The sequence below is a fragment of the Fusarium solani genome (assembly GCF_023522795.1).
Source record: "Fusarium solani strain SB1 chromosome Unknown bctg00000010, whole genome shotgun sequence".
Lineage (NCBI taxonomy): Eukaryota > Fungi > Ascomycota > Sordariomycetes > Hypocreales > Nectriaceae > Fusarium > Fusarium solani.
Window position 1 is genome coordinate 1,922,337 of NW_027072147.1, and position 16,014 is coordinate 1,938,350.

At 55.0% G+C, this 16,014-nt stretch overlaps 4 protein-coding genes across 4 annotated transcripts; 1 reads left to right on the forward strand and 3 right to left on the reverse strand.

The window, feature by feature from the left end:
- Window positions 1-2,459: 2,459 nt before the first annotated feature.
- MRS44_014671 (uncharacterized protein) lies at window positions 2,460-4,973 on the forward strand (the record flags this gene model as incomplete). Its single annotated transcript, XM_065618506.1, has 7 exons — window positions 2,460-2,527; window positions 2,590-2,631; window positions 2,689-2,991; window positions 3,044-3,271; window positions 3,323-3,359; window positions 3,411-4,405; window positions 4,460-4,973. The coding sequence occupies 7 exons, from the start codon at window positions 2,460-2,462 to the stop codon at window positions 4,971-4,973; spliced, it is 2,187 nt and encodes a 728-aa protein (XP_065474578.1).
- A 1,902-nt stretch (window positions 4,974-6,875) lies between these two features.
- Window positions 6,876-8,549, reverse strand: MRS44_014672 (uncharacterized protein; the record flags this gene model as incomplete). Its single annotated transcript, XM_065618507.1, has 3 exons — window positions 6,876-7,834; window positions 7,899-8,180; window positions 8,291-8,549. 3 exons carry the CDS (start codon window positions 8,547-8,549, stop codon window positions 6,876-6,878), a joined length of 1,500 nt encoding a protein of 499 aa, XP_065474579.1.
- Window positions 8,550-10,548: 1,999 nt separating this feature from the next.
- On the reverse strand, window positions 10,549-11,706 carry MRS44_014673 (uncharacterized protein; the record flags this gene model as incomplete). Its single annotated transcript, XM_046284650.2, has 1 exon — window positions 10,549-11,706. The coding sequence occupies one exon, from the start codon at window positions 11,704-11,706 to the stop codon at window positions 10,549-10,551; it is 1,158 nt and encodes a 385-aa protein (XP_046127764.1).
- Window positions 11,707-14,049: 2,343 nt separating this feature from the next.
- MRS44_014674 (uncharacterized protein) lies at window positions 14,050-15,867 on the reverse strand (the record flags this gene model as incomplete). Its single annotated transcript, XM_046284651.2, has 1 exon — window positions 14,050-15,867. One exon carries the CDS (start codon window positions 15,865-15,867, stop codon window positions 14,050-14,052), a length of 1,818 nt encoding a protein of 605 aa, XP_046127765.1.
- Window positions 15,868-16,014: the final 147 nt, after the last annotated feature.

A 16,014-nucleotide genomic window follows, 5' to 3' on the forward strand; every position in this document is an offset into this window, starting at 1 on the left:
CCAACCCAGCCCACTGGAGATGGCTCTAAACAGGCTCTGGAGGGTGCCCGCCCGCCACTGTCTCCCACTGTAGTCTTCTGTATTTGCATTTGCCTTGTCCCCCTCCCCTCTGAGCCAGGGCTGGGCTGGTTTTCCTTCCCGCCACCACCACCCACCGGCTGGAGCGGCGGTGGACAGAAGAAGCGGAGGACAGCCCACATCCGGCCCTCATCATGCCGTCCGTCCATGTCCAGTCCAAGCATTACCGTCTCGGTGGTCCTGTAGAACCAGACAACGAGCCAGCAGAGCACAAGCCAGCCAGCAAGCCAGCCCGGCTGCCCAATAGCTCATCCCCAATCCTCTGCTCCCCAAAATAGCACACAGCAGAGGGCACGGTATGGATCGATGCTATCCTCAGGTATGGACCCGTCCTACCTTGCCTTACCTTGCCTTGGCTTGCGGGAGCCGTACAGTAGCAAGCAGTAGCATCCATCTCCAAACTGATCCGTTCCCCGACGACATTAACATGCCCGCTTAGCTTGGCTGAGCTACTGCCAGACCAGAACTAGAATCCTCCTCACGCACCCCCTCCCTCCCCCATCCTGTCCTGCCCTGGGCTGTTACTAAGGTTATGGTCTGTGATGAACCGACACACCCATACCGTCCGTCCCCATTCCCAGCAAACCCGCACGCATGGGTGGAGGATGGATGGGGACGGGGATGGTCGACGACTATGACAGATGCCCAGCCAAGGGACCTTTTGGAGACAACGGCCCTTTCTGATGAGGCTACAGAGCGCCCCCCCTGTTGCACCTGTGGCACCGGGCACGCCCCCCCATCCTAGCGTGCTTGTTCTCCTTCTGTGGCCCAACGCGGAACAATGATGCAGTACAGCCCAGACGTGCTCTGTTCTGCTCGCTCGGGGTTCACGGCCATGGGCCATGGGTCAGTGTTCGATTCATGGGGGATCCATCCATTGCTGCCGCTGCCGTAGTCCCGGAGCCCGCACTCCACAATCCACAAGTGACCTTGGCCCTAGCTAGCCCGAGCTCGCCTGCCATGCCAGCCTCTGGTCTTGACACTCCCTGGGCTCATTCTCACGCTCTGCTTTGGAGTGATTGACGCTGTTTTGTGGTGGTGGTGCTGCTTCTGCTGGTGGGTGTGCCGTCGGGTATCTCTTTTTGGGTCTTTTCTGGCACCTGCTCACACACTTCTCTGCCCCCCCCAAGCACGCACATGGCACCCTCTTACTCTGGCACACAGAAAACGTACCTGCCTGACCTTACACAGCCTTCCTCCCAAGGTTCCTTCCCACTCCCCGGCACCGCATCCACATCCACATCCTCACACTCCCACTCTTACCCCCCGGTTGCTCCTCCCCCGGCCGCTCCTCCCCGGTGCCTGCTTGTATTTAACAAAGCCTCCCTCCCCAGCTCCTTCCCGGATCCCCTCTTCGATTCCTTTTTGGTCAACTCCATCAACCATCATCAACGTCTCTCCAAACCAACAACACGTTCGCTTTCCTCCCTCCTCACCTCCCCCAACTCTCTTAGGAAGTCCTCGTCGACTCCTGTCACTCGCTTTTTTTACTGGTGCTTTGGGTTTTCAACGACCCCTTCTTCTTTTCAACCAACGATACCTTTTCCCCAATATCTCGGGGTATTCAGTCGCTTCCCGCTGTGGATCGTTAACAAAGGAACAATCGCTCTGTGCAAAGACCAATCGACAGATAAGGACAAGAACCACGCTAAAACGCACACCCCGGCCCCGAACTTGACCTGCCAAACGGATTGCCGTCTCGTCTCTAAGTAATACGAGCTCTCCAAAATCTGCAGCCCTCATCACCCCCGGCTCGCCCTCGCCCTCGGCCCCGCGTGTAGTTGATATCTTTGTCTCTGCATATCTACACTCGCTTCCCTGAATCCGCATCAAGCTGTCTTGAAAAGGAAAGAAAATCAAACAAAGCCACCAACCATTCGATCGCTACCACCAATCACGGACAAGAAGGAAGACTTGGACACGGGCAACCTGACAGACTACGATACCGAGTTTTTTGAGATTCCCTATCCAGCTCATCTAGCCGAGATCGCCGCAGCTTCGTAGAGCTCCTCGAGCATTCCAGTCACGCTAGAAACTTGGAATTGCTTCCGTATCAGCTTGGTTCCTCGACTTGCACCTGAGCCTAGCTCGTCAAGTCCACCAGCTCTCGAACTGCTGTCCATTCTTCCCTGAGTGTGTCGATCTTCGCAGATCTCTTCTCCGGAATACCCTTGACTTGATTGCCTCAAGTCGGTTTCCAGAAGCAACTTGACTGGGTAGATCGCCAATTGCGCCCTTGTCTCTCCAACGCTCGCTACCCGTCCACAGGCTTGCCTTTGTGGACACCGCGTACGTCTCTTGACTCCCATCTTGAGTGACTGTGTTGTTTCTTACAACCTCGACAGGTCTTTCGCTACACTTTCACCTTCATCACTTTCACAATGGCTGGTCCCGGTGGTGGTCCTCCTCGCCGTAGCCACACCAAGTCCCGCAAGGGCTGTGACACCTGGTAAGCTTCATTGAAGTGGAAATATGGTTCTGCACAGTTTCACCCTAACGGCTTCTTTGCAGCAAACGCCGACACATCCGCTGTGACGAGAACTTCCCTCAATGGTGAGTTGGTTCCAAAACGGCATCTCGATGCAGCGTCCCTTGCTGACCATACCGTAGTCGCAACTGCACCAAGCACAAGATCCGATGCCCGTACAACGATGTGCAGGTTCCCGATGCTGAGCGATCTACCACTCCCGACAAGCCCGACCTCATGTGGACGCCCCAGATCGAAGCCGCCATCGCCGAGTGGCAGAGGACGGGAATCTTCCCGCTCCCGAGCCTTGGTCTGTATCCGGCTCCCATGCCCCATCTCTATTCGCTCGAAGACCTCCGATTGATTTACCATGTCGCCACCTTGTACTACCAGCTGGCCACCATCGATGCGAATAACTTCACCCTCTGGACTCGCCACATCCCAACGTAGGTCGCACAGATCTGGATCATGCGTTGACGGATGCTAATATTGGTATAGTCTCCTCCGAATCGGCGCCACAACCCCCTACGTGATGCACGCTCTGCTCGCCTTTTCCGCCATGCATATTGCTTTCCTCACCGACTGCCCTCTGGTCGGCAGCCTGGCTTATGAACATCGAGGCATTGCTCTCAAGGGTCTGCAGGAGGCCATTGGCTCCTTTTCTCGAGAGACGTCCGACGCCATCCTGGCTGCGTCTCTGGTGCTCTCCTGGCAAGCCACCGACTGGTAAGTATTGTAGATTCTGCAGTTTGTGACGGCGGCTCACACGATGATTAGGCGCAGCTGGACACAGCTGATGCAGGGCACCTCCTCGGTGAGTAACCAAGCCTCGAAATAACCCGAAACAGTTCTGACTTGCTTGCAGGTGATCGACGCAATGGACGCTTGGAAACACGAATCCCAGTTTGGAGACTTCATCGCCGAGAGCAGCACCTTTCCCACGGCTCCGCCCTCCCCTGGACAGGACCACCGTCCCAGCCAACCGCGACCCGAGGATCTTGAGGCTTTCCAGCGCACGCTCGAGCAGGTTCAGAAGGTGGAGGCTCATCTCAAGCACCACAAGGAGGACACCACTCAGATCCAGCATCTCATTGGCTTCCTCCGTGGTTCTCGCAAGATCAGCCCCACGCTCTCGATTGCTCAGCAGTTTGAGAGACTCCGGCCGCTGCGAACCTGGCTCTTCTGGATGCCCGTGAACTACCTGCAGAACTACCATGGCTCTCCCAACTCGCTGGTCGTCATTGCTCATCTGTACACTGTGGCCCTCCTCATGGAGCGACTCTTCCCTGAGATTGGTGCTGCCTACTTTGGCAGTCTGTCCATCTCTCCCGTTGAGGAAATTGCTCGGCGTCTCATGTCCATCAACGTCTCTGGTGCCAGGGGCGAGCTCCAGACGCCTCTCACGCTCATGGAGTTCCCCATTGACACTATCAGTGAGTTCCGATCGCGAATGGGCTGGCTGCACCCGGAGAGGACTCCGTCATTCCCGCAGTTCAACCCTCCCAACTTCACTGTTCACGAGGAGATGCCGAGCAACGAGTCGTACCTGTATGGGAACCCTGCCTTCAGCTACAGCACTGAGGAGATGCCGATGCTCAATGCGTCTGGACCACCACCTTCGTCGGTGAGCCCTCTGGTTCTCTCGTCGCCGTACCCAGCGCAGCAGTACCTCAATGTTCCGTCTCCGGCGTACACGGGAGCCTACAGTCCAGCTTCGTCCACCTTTGAGGGTTCCGTTGCGTACAGCGATACCGAGGAATACAGCACCTGGGACATGAACGCCCTGCAAGGCGGGCCTCCCACGATGCACGATTCTCCTCACAACTATGGCGTCGGGTTCGTCACTCCTGTCCAGACCGTGTGGATTTAGGCTCCTCGAGGCGGCCACCGGGTCTTTTGCGCGAATAAGAATAGGGGATTGACCGTTTCCACCCAGGATGAACACCACCACACCAACATACCCGCCTCCAGAGGACCCATCTCCCTACATGGCCTCGCTGACGAGCGCTCCGTCTCCGTACCTCAGCTCGGAGCAGTTCGGCATGCTTCCACTCCCCGAGTCTCCTGTCACCTCGAGCACGCCGCTCCCCCGACACCGCCACACCTCCTCGATGTCTTCGGCTCCGCACCCGCCGTCGCCCCTTGTGCAGGCCCCCCTGATGCACAGCTACGAAGACAACGCCCGACGCCGAGCGACTTGATGTTTCTCGGCTCGCCCTCTGATTCGCTCTCCAATCGCTTCAACCAATTTGCCGTCGATTTTGTTTTGACTTTATGTTTGATCCCGCTCGCTGCTTTTCGAAATCGACGCAGACGCCATGTATACCACATTCCTTCGACGCTCGCTACCACAACCACAACCAACTGGATCTGGGCCGGGCCTCCCGGCCTTAGGATCCTTACGACGCTCCTTGAGACACAAGATTAGATTACGCTCCCTACCACGAACGAAACTCGCACTATTATGTGCTGTACACTACGTATTTTCACGGTCCTTACGATACCCAGCAAAGAAACGACACTCCTTGAACACCACCACCAATGATACCCGATAGACACTCCTTCCTGACGACTTAATGACGACTTCATCGGTTATAGAATTCACTCCTTACGGACTCCGCCAACGGTGACGGAAGCACCGTATCCAAAATGCATAGCGACTGTTGTTTGTGTTTTTAAACGCGCTCAAAAAGCTTGGTGTTGATGGGAGTTTTTTTGTTTTGATTTGATATGGGAAAGCATTTGTTCGGCGCACTTGATAATGTTTTGTGTTTATTGATATTGCTTGATTTGTTTTTGTTTTTGGATTTTGTTTTTGGATTGTTTTGCCGCGCCGGATTCGACTCTTCGCAGAGTTGATGGCAGCGAAGGGATACTACGGGACAGAAGCATGTTTTTGATGTTTTTTGCAATGATTTTATCTGATTTCGGATGTTGGGACCAACTGGCTCTACGAAAGATGCCATGGGATATATGTACGCTTTGGAACGAGGAGGATGATATACGCGAGGGATATCGCGCGAGGATAAGGATAGACTGTTGTTGCATTGTTTTTTTTTTCTTCCAGCGCCTGGAATTTTGAACTGCTGAGGAGGACTTGGAAGTCTGATGGCGGTTCGAGGACGATCTGCCGGGAGATTAATTGACGATCGACTGATTGCGCGCCACAATATTGTTCCTTATGAAGTGACCCTGAATGACATGTGTGAATAAAAGACGGTTGGAGGTGGGGTTGAGTCTTAGTGACGCCCTCTTGACACTCACTCACTGCCTTGTGCCTGAGCTGGGGAGGGGTCATGATCGTACCTTAAACTTTAAAAGTGAGCACACTGGTCACGCCTCCATTAGGCAGACGGTTGCATCAGACACGTAGAGATGCAGTGGCTCAGACTTGGCTGACCGGTTGTATGAGATGATTGGGATTTGCATGCTCTCTGACTTGGGACGAAAAGGCTTCATCTTGTGTGGAATCATCTAAGGGCCTGACAAGGGGGAAGCTATTGGGTTACCGGCATGTCCTATCGTCCCGTCTTCGGGCGAAGGCATAGCGGTAATGTTGCGGGTTCGGTGATGCCCAGGGAAGATACCGTGAGGAACTTTGAACAAGGCAATCCCTTTCATGGACTTTTCACCAACCTCGTCGTCCCTGTCTTCATCACAATAAAACAAGCAGAGAAAGTGCGGTAAGATAGGTGAGTTTGTATTCAAGCCGTGGCTAATTCAGACCCCGTCAACTCCACCTCTTTCTCTCTGTTGGTACACACACGCACAGCATCCAAGGCGTCAGAACCAACACCACCACCAGAGCCAGCAGCATAACAACTCCTCACCCAGACACCTAGCCACCCCTTGGAGCGGTCTTATAGTAGAAACCGAGGGGAAAAGAGACAAGAGGGCGGCGCAAAAAAAATGCAGAAACCATGACAAGAAAAAATGAGCGCACAAGTCCGTCAGGTTGTTGTTGTGGTTGTTGGTATCACTATTCCCGTCCAGGCCCAAATAAGTGTTTGTTCGTATCCAGCCGAGCTTCCCAAGACGGGACCAGTTTTCCTCCGTCTAACAAATAACAAAAACAAGAAAAAGGGCGTTTGAACGGCCATGGGAGAGTCCCATGCCGTGTGTTCACCGATGCTAAAAACTCCTAGGCGCCTCTGCAAAAAAAGGATTGAAATGGATCGTGTATGGTGATTTGTTCCTGTCAACTCCGGTGTCATGGTCGTTGATGCCAATCTCTTCCCGGGCATCATCGTTTCGTCTTCAACGTCGCCACGGCTGTCGTCGTAGCCGGCGATATCCAGTCGCATCGGGATCACCAGCGTCACCCTCGCGCTCAAGCTGACGTACTGCTTCGAGGCCTGTTGGATGACGGTCGATCTCGCTGGGGTAACCGCGCACTATCGCTTCTGTCACGGCCAGCACCTTGTCGTACGGCATCGCTGTAGCTCGGAACCGGCGGATTTCGGTCGTTGGCATGTTGTCGTGGGGGAATCACAGTAGCAGCAGAGTTGCCCCTGCTTCGGTTCATAACTCGGATCAAAGGAGTGTTCTCGCTATCTGTGCTGTATCGGCGACCATCTTCACTGCCGGAGTGGTCGGGGCTCTGATATTCGGGTGGGGGGTTCGTTGCGTCTTCAAGATGTAGATGGAGAGGGTTGTGATCGTGGGTCTCGTGCTGAGGTCCGGCATTGCTGCCTTCGCCGTTCTCTTCGTTGGGTACAAAGTGCGCCAGTGAGATATCGGTTGAACTCCTGCCTGGTCCGGGGCTCGTCGGGGGCAGAACACGGAAGTTGCCACTTCGTGTTCTCCCGTGCTGGGGGTTCAGGTTGCTGGTCGGAGGGCGTGTATTATAGGAGCATGCTGTGACCGAGTGACTATGTTGTCGACCTTGAGGATATGTGGTGCCGCTGTCGGTGCCCGTTTCCAACAGAATACTACCCTGCTCAGATCCATACGGCGGCGGCGGCGCGAGGCTACCGGTTGCGGGAGCCAGACCCCATTTCTTGACATTGGCCTCGATAAAGACGAAACCGGCTTGACCAAAGTTGACGTGGATCATAGCAGGACCGTTGGCGCCAATAGCGGGAAAGAAGTTCTGCGACTTGAGACCATGAACCACCTCTTCGAGCTTCTTGCCGTTGCGAGTGAAGAAAATAGCACCTGTTCGAGGACGGTAGCCTACACCGACGACGTCGCCCTGCACCAGCTGGGGGCCGTAGGGAGTTGCGCCAAAGGGCTGGTTGTAGCGACGGGTTCCGGTGGACTGGTACCCAACCGAGTACTTGTGGTATCCTGGGAACGAGAGTAAGCAGATGACGGCGGCAAGAGGAGGACAAGAGGTATGACAGGCACTTACCAGGTAACCGGAAGAGAGGATAAGGCTTGGTGGCCATGCCGATGCTGAGGAGGGTGGTCTCGGGCTTCTCGTATATCTTGGCCTCCCAGTAGTAGACGTCGTTTTGCTTGGGGACGGGGAGATTGCTCATGACGGTGCATTCCGAATCAAAAAACTCAATCTCGGTACGGGCCTCGACAAAGCAGTTGGCGATCTCGAGCTCGGGTTCAAACTCCCATGCGGAGACGCCCTTTTCCTGGATGGCGAGATATTGCGATAACGAGATGTCTGTCTGCGCAGACTCTGGAGTGTTGGCAGTGACCCAGGCTGGTGCGGCGGACACGCGTCAGTAAGAAATAGTGTTTGAGGGGATGTGCAAGGCCCCAGAGAGGCCAGAGAACCCAGCGACCTACCCTTTGCTCGTAGATATTCCTGACGGGCCATGTCATCCATGACCTCGAGGGCCTCAGCCTCGTCACGCGCGAATGCTTGCTCATCATCATACTCGCCGGGTCGACCGAGGCGATCGAGTATGATACGACCAGTGCTTGCGCAGCCCGAAACCCAGAATATGAAGATGACAAGGGCGATAAGGACGATGGAGCCAAACGAGGATACGAGGCCGATGACGACGCCTGTAAAGGCTGACGAGGGGGAGGAAGATAACCCCATGATGGGCTTCCGTCGAAGGAAAAGAGGTCTCTCTTTCTCTAGGTTGGTTTTTTGGTTTTTGAAAGGACGAGGAATTGCGTGCGTTTGCTTCGAGTCGTATCGTATTCGTCGGGACAATCGGTCGGCCGGTCGGATACGGGAGAACAATCAAGTCACGACTCTTGGCGGACGGCGTCACCGCCGCGAATGGTGCATCCAAGAATCAATCGCGCGGCGAGGGAGGGAGTCGCTAGTCGCAACGAGAACGCAGGAGGAAAAGGAGGGAGCGCCGAAAAGGAGAGTAAAATGATGGTCGAGGCGGAAAACAAAGTGCGAAAAGGTGAGAAGGGAAGGGAAGGAGGAGAAATGACGAGAGGCGATGGGAGAGGGTGGTTGGTGGTTGGTTGGTGGGATCTGGATGTGGAGGAGAAGCAGAAGCAGCCCGGACGAGGAGGAGGAGGAGGAGGAGGCTCGGGCCTTGGCCCACGCGATGTCGCCACACCTCACAGATAGGAAAGTCCTTGGAACAGGCAGGGGCCTGGGCACACGACACTGATGGTTAGTTGGACGGAAGAGAGAAGAAGTAGAAGGGTTTGATTGATAAAGACAAATACGTAGACCAAGTTGTAAGAGATAAAATAAACCTTTGTTGTGCCTGTTGTTGTGCCTGTCAGCAAAACTCGTTCGTCCCGGCCGCTGACCGGGCCCTTGCTGATGCTGACGCCGGTGGTGACGATTCCAGTGGGTGACGGTTCCTGTCAGTGGAACCCGACGGGGGGACGCTTCCAGTGGATAGCGGATGCGTCCAGTGGCTTTCTTGGTGAGGTGGGCTTCCGGCGAAAATGGACCCGCAGTCCCTCTGGAGGGGTTCTGACGGAACCGGCGGGAAGCGGGCGGGTGGTACTCGCATCATGTTAGCGTCAGCCTGCATTCAGGTGCATAAATCTTAACGCTTCATGTGGGGATCTAGGTATTCTTCTACGTGCGCCCGAAATGTCCGGATCGCCCCCAAGGCTGAGCAGGACGATCAAGTGGCTGGACGGGGACCGCTCGGTCAAGGATTGGCCAAGCGACCCCTTCCTTCGATTGAGAGACGGGGTCCTGGAAGGGGAAGGGCAATTCAAAAAAGCCTGGATGAGGCAGGGCGTGACATGGAACAAAAACCCGTGACGTCGTCATTCACGACATCAACCACCAACACCAACAAAAGCCTCCAATATTGCCTCCCCCTTTACAATACTTCCCCCTTGCAATATTAAACTCGCTCTGCATCCTGCAACATCATCCATCCCCTTACACACCACCGCAAACAAATAAACAACTGGATGTCGTCCCTCTCGGCCCGGCGGCTACGCGCTCCAGCTGAGGCGCCCCAGGTTTCATCTTTTGCAGCTAGCGCCGCATAACTATTTTCAGCTTCTTCTGGCGATACGCGCTTCACTTTGCATGATGATGGGGTTTTGTTGCACATCTCAATTAGAGCCCGCTGAGACAAAGCCGTAATCTTCAAAGTAAACAGGTGAGACGTGAGGACTTTGTCGGAGCAACAAGGGACCGCAGTCGTGTCAGGGATGGGATTGATGCGTCCTGCATGTTGGCCGCAGGGAGAGAAACCCGTAACACAATGAATTTATTGGAGCCAGACATGATATTGAAGGGGTTTGTTGGGTCCGAGTCTTGCTAAAATAAGTCATCTCTACAAGCAACTACATGCGGCCGAGGGTCCGGGTGAGTTGTCGACATCACCACTTCTCAACAAGACATAAACACGATACTCTATATATCACTGGATCAAGTTCACTTGCAAACACGACTAATGCCTAACGCCTTTATTCATTTACTGCATTGCCTATCTCATATGCTAACAATCTCAAGACATGAATGATGATGACCTCTGTATCCGTAAAGCAAGCCGTCCGTGACCCATTTCTTACAATCATACACAACATGATGCTTCCTCGTCGTGCGCAAAAAAAAAAAAAAAAAAAGCCAAAATTAACCTTCTTTAAACTCCCTTCACTTAGTCAACCTCCTCCTGTCGGCTGCGTCGGTATCCACGCTCCGCCCTGCGGGCACGGCGCTCCTCCCTGGCCCTTTCCCTCTCTAGCTCCCGGAGCTCAGGCATGGGGTGGTGGTAGCTCTTGGTGCCGAGGTCGCTAGCCGAGTCACCAGTCGTCCGGGTCACCTGCGATCCATCCAACAGGCTCTCGGTAGCCTGACTCTCGGCGCGGGTGTAGCTCTCGGCTCGCTGGTAGTTGTAGTCTCGGCGCGCAGCTCGGCCGGCCTCACGGAGACGTCGGGCCTCAGCCCGCATGCGCTCCTGCTCACGGTCGGCACGGCGGTCAGCGACAGAGTAGACTTTGCGGATACCACCGCTGGGCTTCGTAGGTGTAGTTGTAGGTGTCGTCTGGCGGTCAGAGAGAAGAGTTGTAGAGACGTTGGATTCGGTAGGGTTCGTAGATCCATCCCACTGTGAACCTTCGCTCTCCTTGTTCAGGCCGCCCACGCGAGCAGCCTTCTCGTGTCGGTAGTTTCGAAGTTCCTTCTTGGCGGAGCGCTCAGCATCCTCATCCTCGACACCGTCCTCGCCAACGAAGCGATGCTTGGGCTTCTTGCCCTTCTTGACGCGCTCGCGGTCTCGCTTCTCCTGCTTGCGGCGTCGCTTCTCACGCGAATAAATGTCGCTTGCTCCCGCCGTGATGCCGCTCAGTCCAGTGGCCTCAGTAATGACAGTCTGACCATCATCATTGTGATCATTGTGGCGGTCGTCATCTGCCACGTCCTTGTACACACTGCCGCCACCCAGGTTTGTCGGTCGTGTTGCGTTGGAGAGGATTGTGCCGTTGGGACCGGTTCGGCGAAGAACAGTGGACTTGTAGTCATCCCAGTCTGTTTCCCTGAAGTGGAAGCCGCCGTTCTTGGCCCAGAAGAAGAACCAGATACCACCAGCAACGAAGGCGACACCGATTAGTGCAAAGAGAAAGAAGAAACCGGCGTTGCTGATGTCGTGAGGGTCGAAAGAGCCCGATTCTGGGTCAACTGTGGGCTTGTGTCTATCGTTCTTGTCGTCATCCTTGTTGTCGTCGCGGGCGAGAAGCACCTTCGAAGCCTCGAGGAGGTGGCCCGAGACGGTGGATATGGCCTCAGCCGCGCGGATGCGGATGGGAGCGGGCGCCATGATGATTGTTGCTGATGGAATGTGAAGGTCTCGGTCGGAGACAAATGTGTGTTCGGGCTGGGCTTAAGGTCGCTGGAGCCCCAGCCGAGCTCAAAAGTGATGCAGTATGCCCAGGTACAGCTGTCGTAATGCTTGACCCGAACGGAATTGTTGAGTCGATAGTGGCTGTCGTTGTGTGTCGTGTCGTGTTTTGGATGAGAGTGTGGTTCTGGAAAGAAATGGAGTGAAAAGAAAGAGTGACGCGCAAGTCAAGGTGCGAGAGCTTGTGCTTGGTTAACCCAGAAACGAGGCCCGAAAAGCCCGTGGCTGGGGTGTGCCCAAAGAGGTGGCTGGCGAGTCAACGTTTAACTCACCTCAACAGTCTTGAAAAACTTCGAAAAATGCACAGGTTAAGCTTTACAATCAGAATAAATGGCCCGACACACGAAAAGAAAGGTTTCAATATTGGTTCTTCTCTTACATCCGTTCTGTGGTCGTCGAAATGTCTCTAGATCAGTCATCTCGAGCTTTAGAAAATGACGTCGAAGTAAATAATCCGCTCACTGACCCGGCAACCACGAACTGCGCTCCTCCCCGAGCAATCCAGTCCAATCAATGCAGTCCACGACTTCTACGCCCCACTTCAGCCCGGAATGGGCCCACACCACCTGCCAAAGATAGGTTTTACTGAAGCCACCCCTTTTTCGATGCCCGCACTCCTGCCGAAGCTCCCCTCCCCGGAGACCCGAGACGAGACTCCGGCCCAACCCATGGATCAAAGATGTTGTATCGGCAGCGAAACATGTGTCACTCACGAGACAAGCCTCATGTTGTCCGGCTGGACATTCATCAATGTGCCCAATCTTGCCCCATTGTTTAGTGTTGGCCCTGTTCATGCTTCAGGAACATGAGACTTCCCCTGTCCCGCCCAGCCCCTGATGCAATGCCCCAAGAGACCTGTCAGTATCGCCATCATGGCGGCATGTAGTCTGAACCATGGAGCTGGGAGCGATATATCGGTAACTGTCTTACAGACCTGTCGATAGAAGGTGACCCAGCAGATCAATGCTATAACCTAATCACTCTCATGCATTGTAAGAAGAGTGCATTGATCAACAACAATTATCAGATCGCTAGTGTGTCAAGTGCGTAAGACTTGTGTATCTGAGACAAGGAGTAACGAAACATATAACTTTCATGCTAACATCAAACATTCCTAACCCCGTGAATCCATGACGGCCACCCACGCTTGAGAAAATCACATTCCTTTCCAGTCGCCTCCATCCTGTCCATGCAAACTAATGCTAATGTCCTTTACCCAACCCCATGCCTCCTTTTAGTCCCTTATCCGTAATCCGTAACCTTTGTACCCCAAACCGAGAACCAAACGTAGGAAGGGGAACTGGTCTGGGCAGACGCCGTCGTTCACCTCCTCAACAAGTCAGATTCCCACGTGATTCGAACAACAGAAGAGAGAAGCGAAACGTAGGTCATGCCAGTCGTAACAAATGATTATTCTCTGCAGGGCAGCAGATGAAGGCGCGAACCTCCTTTGCCCGTACAATCTATCGTTCTGGTGACGCGGATGGAATAAGCGGTCCAGCCAAGTCAACTTCCTCCTCTTGCGCCATGCTCAACAATGCGATACAATAGCCGCACCCGATACCATGGCTCACATAGCTTCCCCCAGGGATGCATGCAAGTCCGGTTGCAATAAACCAAAGAAATAACCCGGCGAGCCTGCAAACTTCCAAACTCACCCCAGTCCAATCCAGGGGACAGGGGACCATCTTGATGAACTAGGTAGCCTCAAACCTTCCGCCAAATAAACGTGTCGGTAAAGCTCCAGCCAATTGACAATCTTCCGTCCCCATGGATAGGACATCCTTGTATCCTTCAATACACGAACCAAACTTGGACACCCCTTTGAGTGTACGTGATTTCCAAGACAGGACGGCCTTCAATAAGCGCTGTTGGTATATGCGAACTGAGGCGGAGGAGGACGAGGCCTAGAAACGTGCCGACCTTCCATGTCCTTCCACCATCACCGCTTTTGGGTATCAACTTTTCCTGCCATGAGGCCAATGAGTGGGCTTCAACCCACAAACAAAACCATAGGGATACAGGCTCAATAAAGAATTCCATGCTCAAATGAGAAACCGAGGCGCTGCACAGCACACCATGTCCGCCAGAGGCCCATCGCAGAGACGGCCAAGATTAAAGGCGGACACTGCCGATTGCTGTGACAGTCCAGGCACAAGGAAAAATAGAGATGAGAAAAATAGAAATAGATCAAAAACAAAATCCAAAACAGTGCACGCTGATATCATCAACCGTATCATCTCTCATAAGCACAAATAATCATCAGTAAATGTAGTCGTCGTGGGCAAATGTCGGGTCGTAGGGAGCATGGCTCGGGACGTAGTTGCGGTGCGAGTCTGACTGACTGGGAGCGCGAGCCCTGTAAGGGAGAGCCTTCTGTTCCGGCCGGGCCCTGACGTCCTCGATCTGGTAGATGGTGCTAGCCCGGTCACTACCGACACGAGAACCGCCACTTCGGCTGGTAAAGGTGATCTCGCCTCCGTCAGCGCACTGGATCTCGGCACCCGGCACTCGTACGACGGCTGAGCCTGAGACTTTGATGGTGAGGTTGTCGGTGTCGCTGGATGAAGACCGAGTGAGGCCAGTCGTGTTGCTTCGCTTGTACTCGCTCTCGTCACGGCTATCACTGCTCCTGCTCCGTGTCGAACGGCTACTACCACCAGTAAGGCGAGGGTTGCTAGCCTTGCGTAGGGTCTCGGCAGTCAGAGGCATAGCTGGGCCACCGTTGATGTCGTCCTGGTACCGCAAGGCGTCCATGTACTTGTCCTCCTCAAGACTCACGCCTCCACCGCCCAGGGCACGGTCAGGACCGGGTCCATAGAAAGACTCTCTGCGACGCCGAGCAGGCATGATGTCGACACCAGGCTGCTCGTAGGCGACAGAGGGACGTCGAGTACGGGTCAAGGCTTGGCTGCGATGGTTGTAGTTGGGCTCAGGAGACATGTCTTGAAACAGATCGGCGTTGCTTGCAAGATCCTCGTCATCGAAACCTCGCTGATCAGCAAACCCAACACGGCTACGAGTGGTAGTCGGAGGCCGGGAGGGAGTTCGGGGCTTCGGCCGAGACAACATTTGCTGAGGAGGTGGTCGGAACGGAGTGGTTGGCGGCAATGCGGACTTGGGCCGCGGGATGGCAGCAGGGGGCGGCATAGCCCTGCGGTCCTCCTCGTTTTGCTGTTGCTGATGCTTCTTGGATCGAGAGGCACGTCTCATGAGGCGAGGGTCGGCCTCCTCTTCGGGCTCATCCTGAGGATATCCAAAGGCAGACGGTGGTGGTGGCTGCCGGAAACCAATGGATGAAGCAGGTCGCTCAAAGCGACCCCTGAGGTGTGCACTTGCAGCCTGCGAAGGCATGTCGAAGAACCCAGGGCCGCCATGCTGAGAACCAGGCGAGGGTGGCACGCCGACTACAGAAGGAGACGGAGCTCCGGGATAGACAGGCGGTGGTGGGAAAGAGCCTGTAGGGAAGGACGGCTGAGAGTGCTGAGCATGATGCCAGCTGGCGTGGGCAATCGGAGGAGTGCCGGCTTGGCCAGGGTAGTAGCTGTTGGGACGAGTCTGGGCGCGGGGGCGGCCTGTGACGGCAGGCTGCTGGATGCCGTAACACGAAGGATCTTCGACATGGCCTCGGCGGTATTGCTGAACGACAGGCTCAGTCCGGGACTGAGTAAGAGATGTGGGACGTTGCTTCCTGGCAGGCTTGGGCTCGCGTTCCTTGGCTGGTTTGGCATCGGCGCGGACTTTTCGTTGCTGTTGCACGGCTGCTTCCTTCTGCTTCCGCTCCTTGCGACGTTGTTCCTTGTTGCGGTCCTCACGATCAGGGTTTCGGCGTGAGCGTTCCTCTCGGCGAGGGTAATCCTCCGAGTCGGTTAAACCATCGCTAGGCGACGAGTCGGATCTCCGGTTGGAGTACCGCTTGTCACCGCGGGATTTGCCAGTGTTGGGACGCTCCTTGTAGGAGGAGCTGACAGGAGCCTCCGAGACGGCATAGCGACGGGTTGACTCAATACCCTCAACGTGAGAGCTGCCAGAATCCTCCTCTGCGTCCTCGACATAACAGACGTGATGCTTCGACGACATTGTGGAGTTGGAGCACGGGGTGGCGCGATCAGAGTTTGGTCGCCCTGTGGAAGCGTTTGATCAAAGAGGGGGGTCGTCAGTCTCCAGGAATGGCCGCACTAGGGCGGGACGGGACGGCGAGTCTATGCAATCGCAGATGCGGGTGGT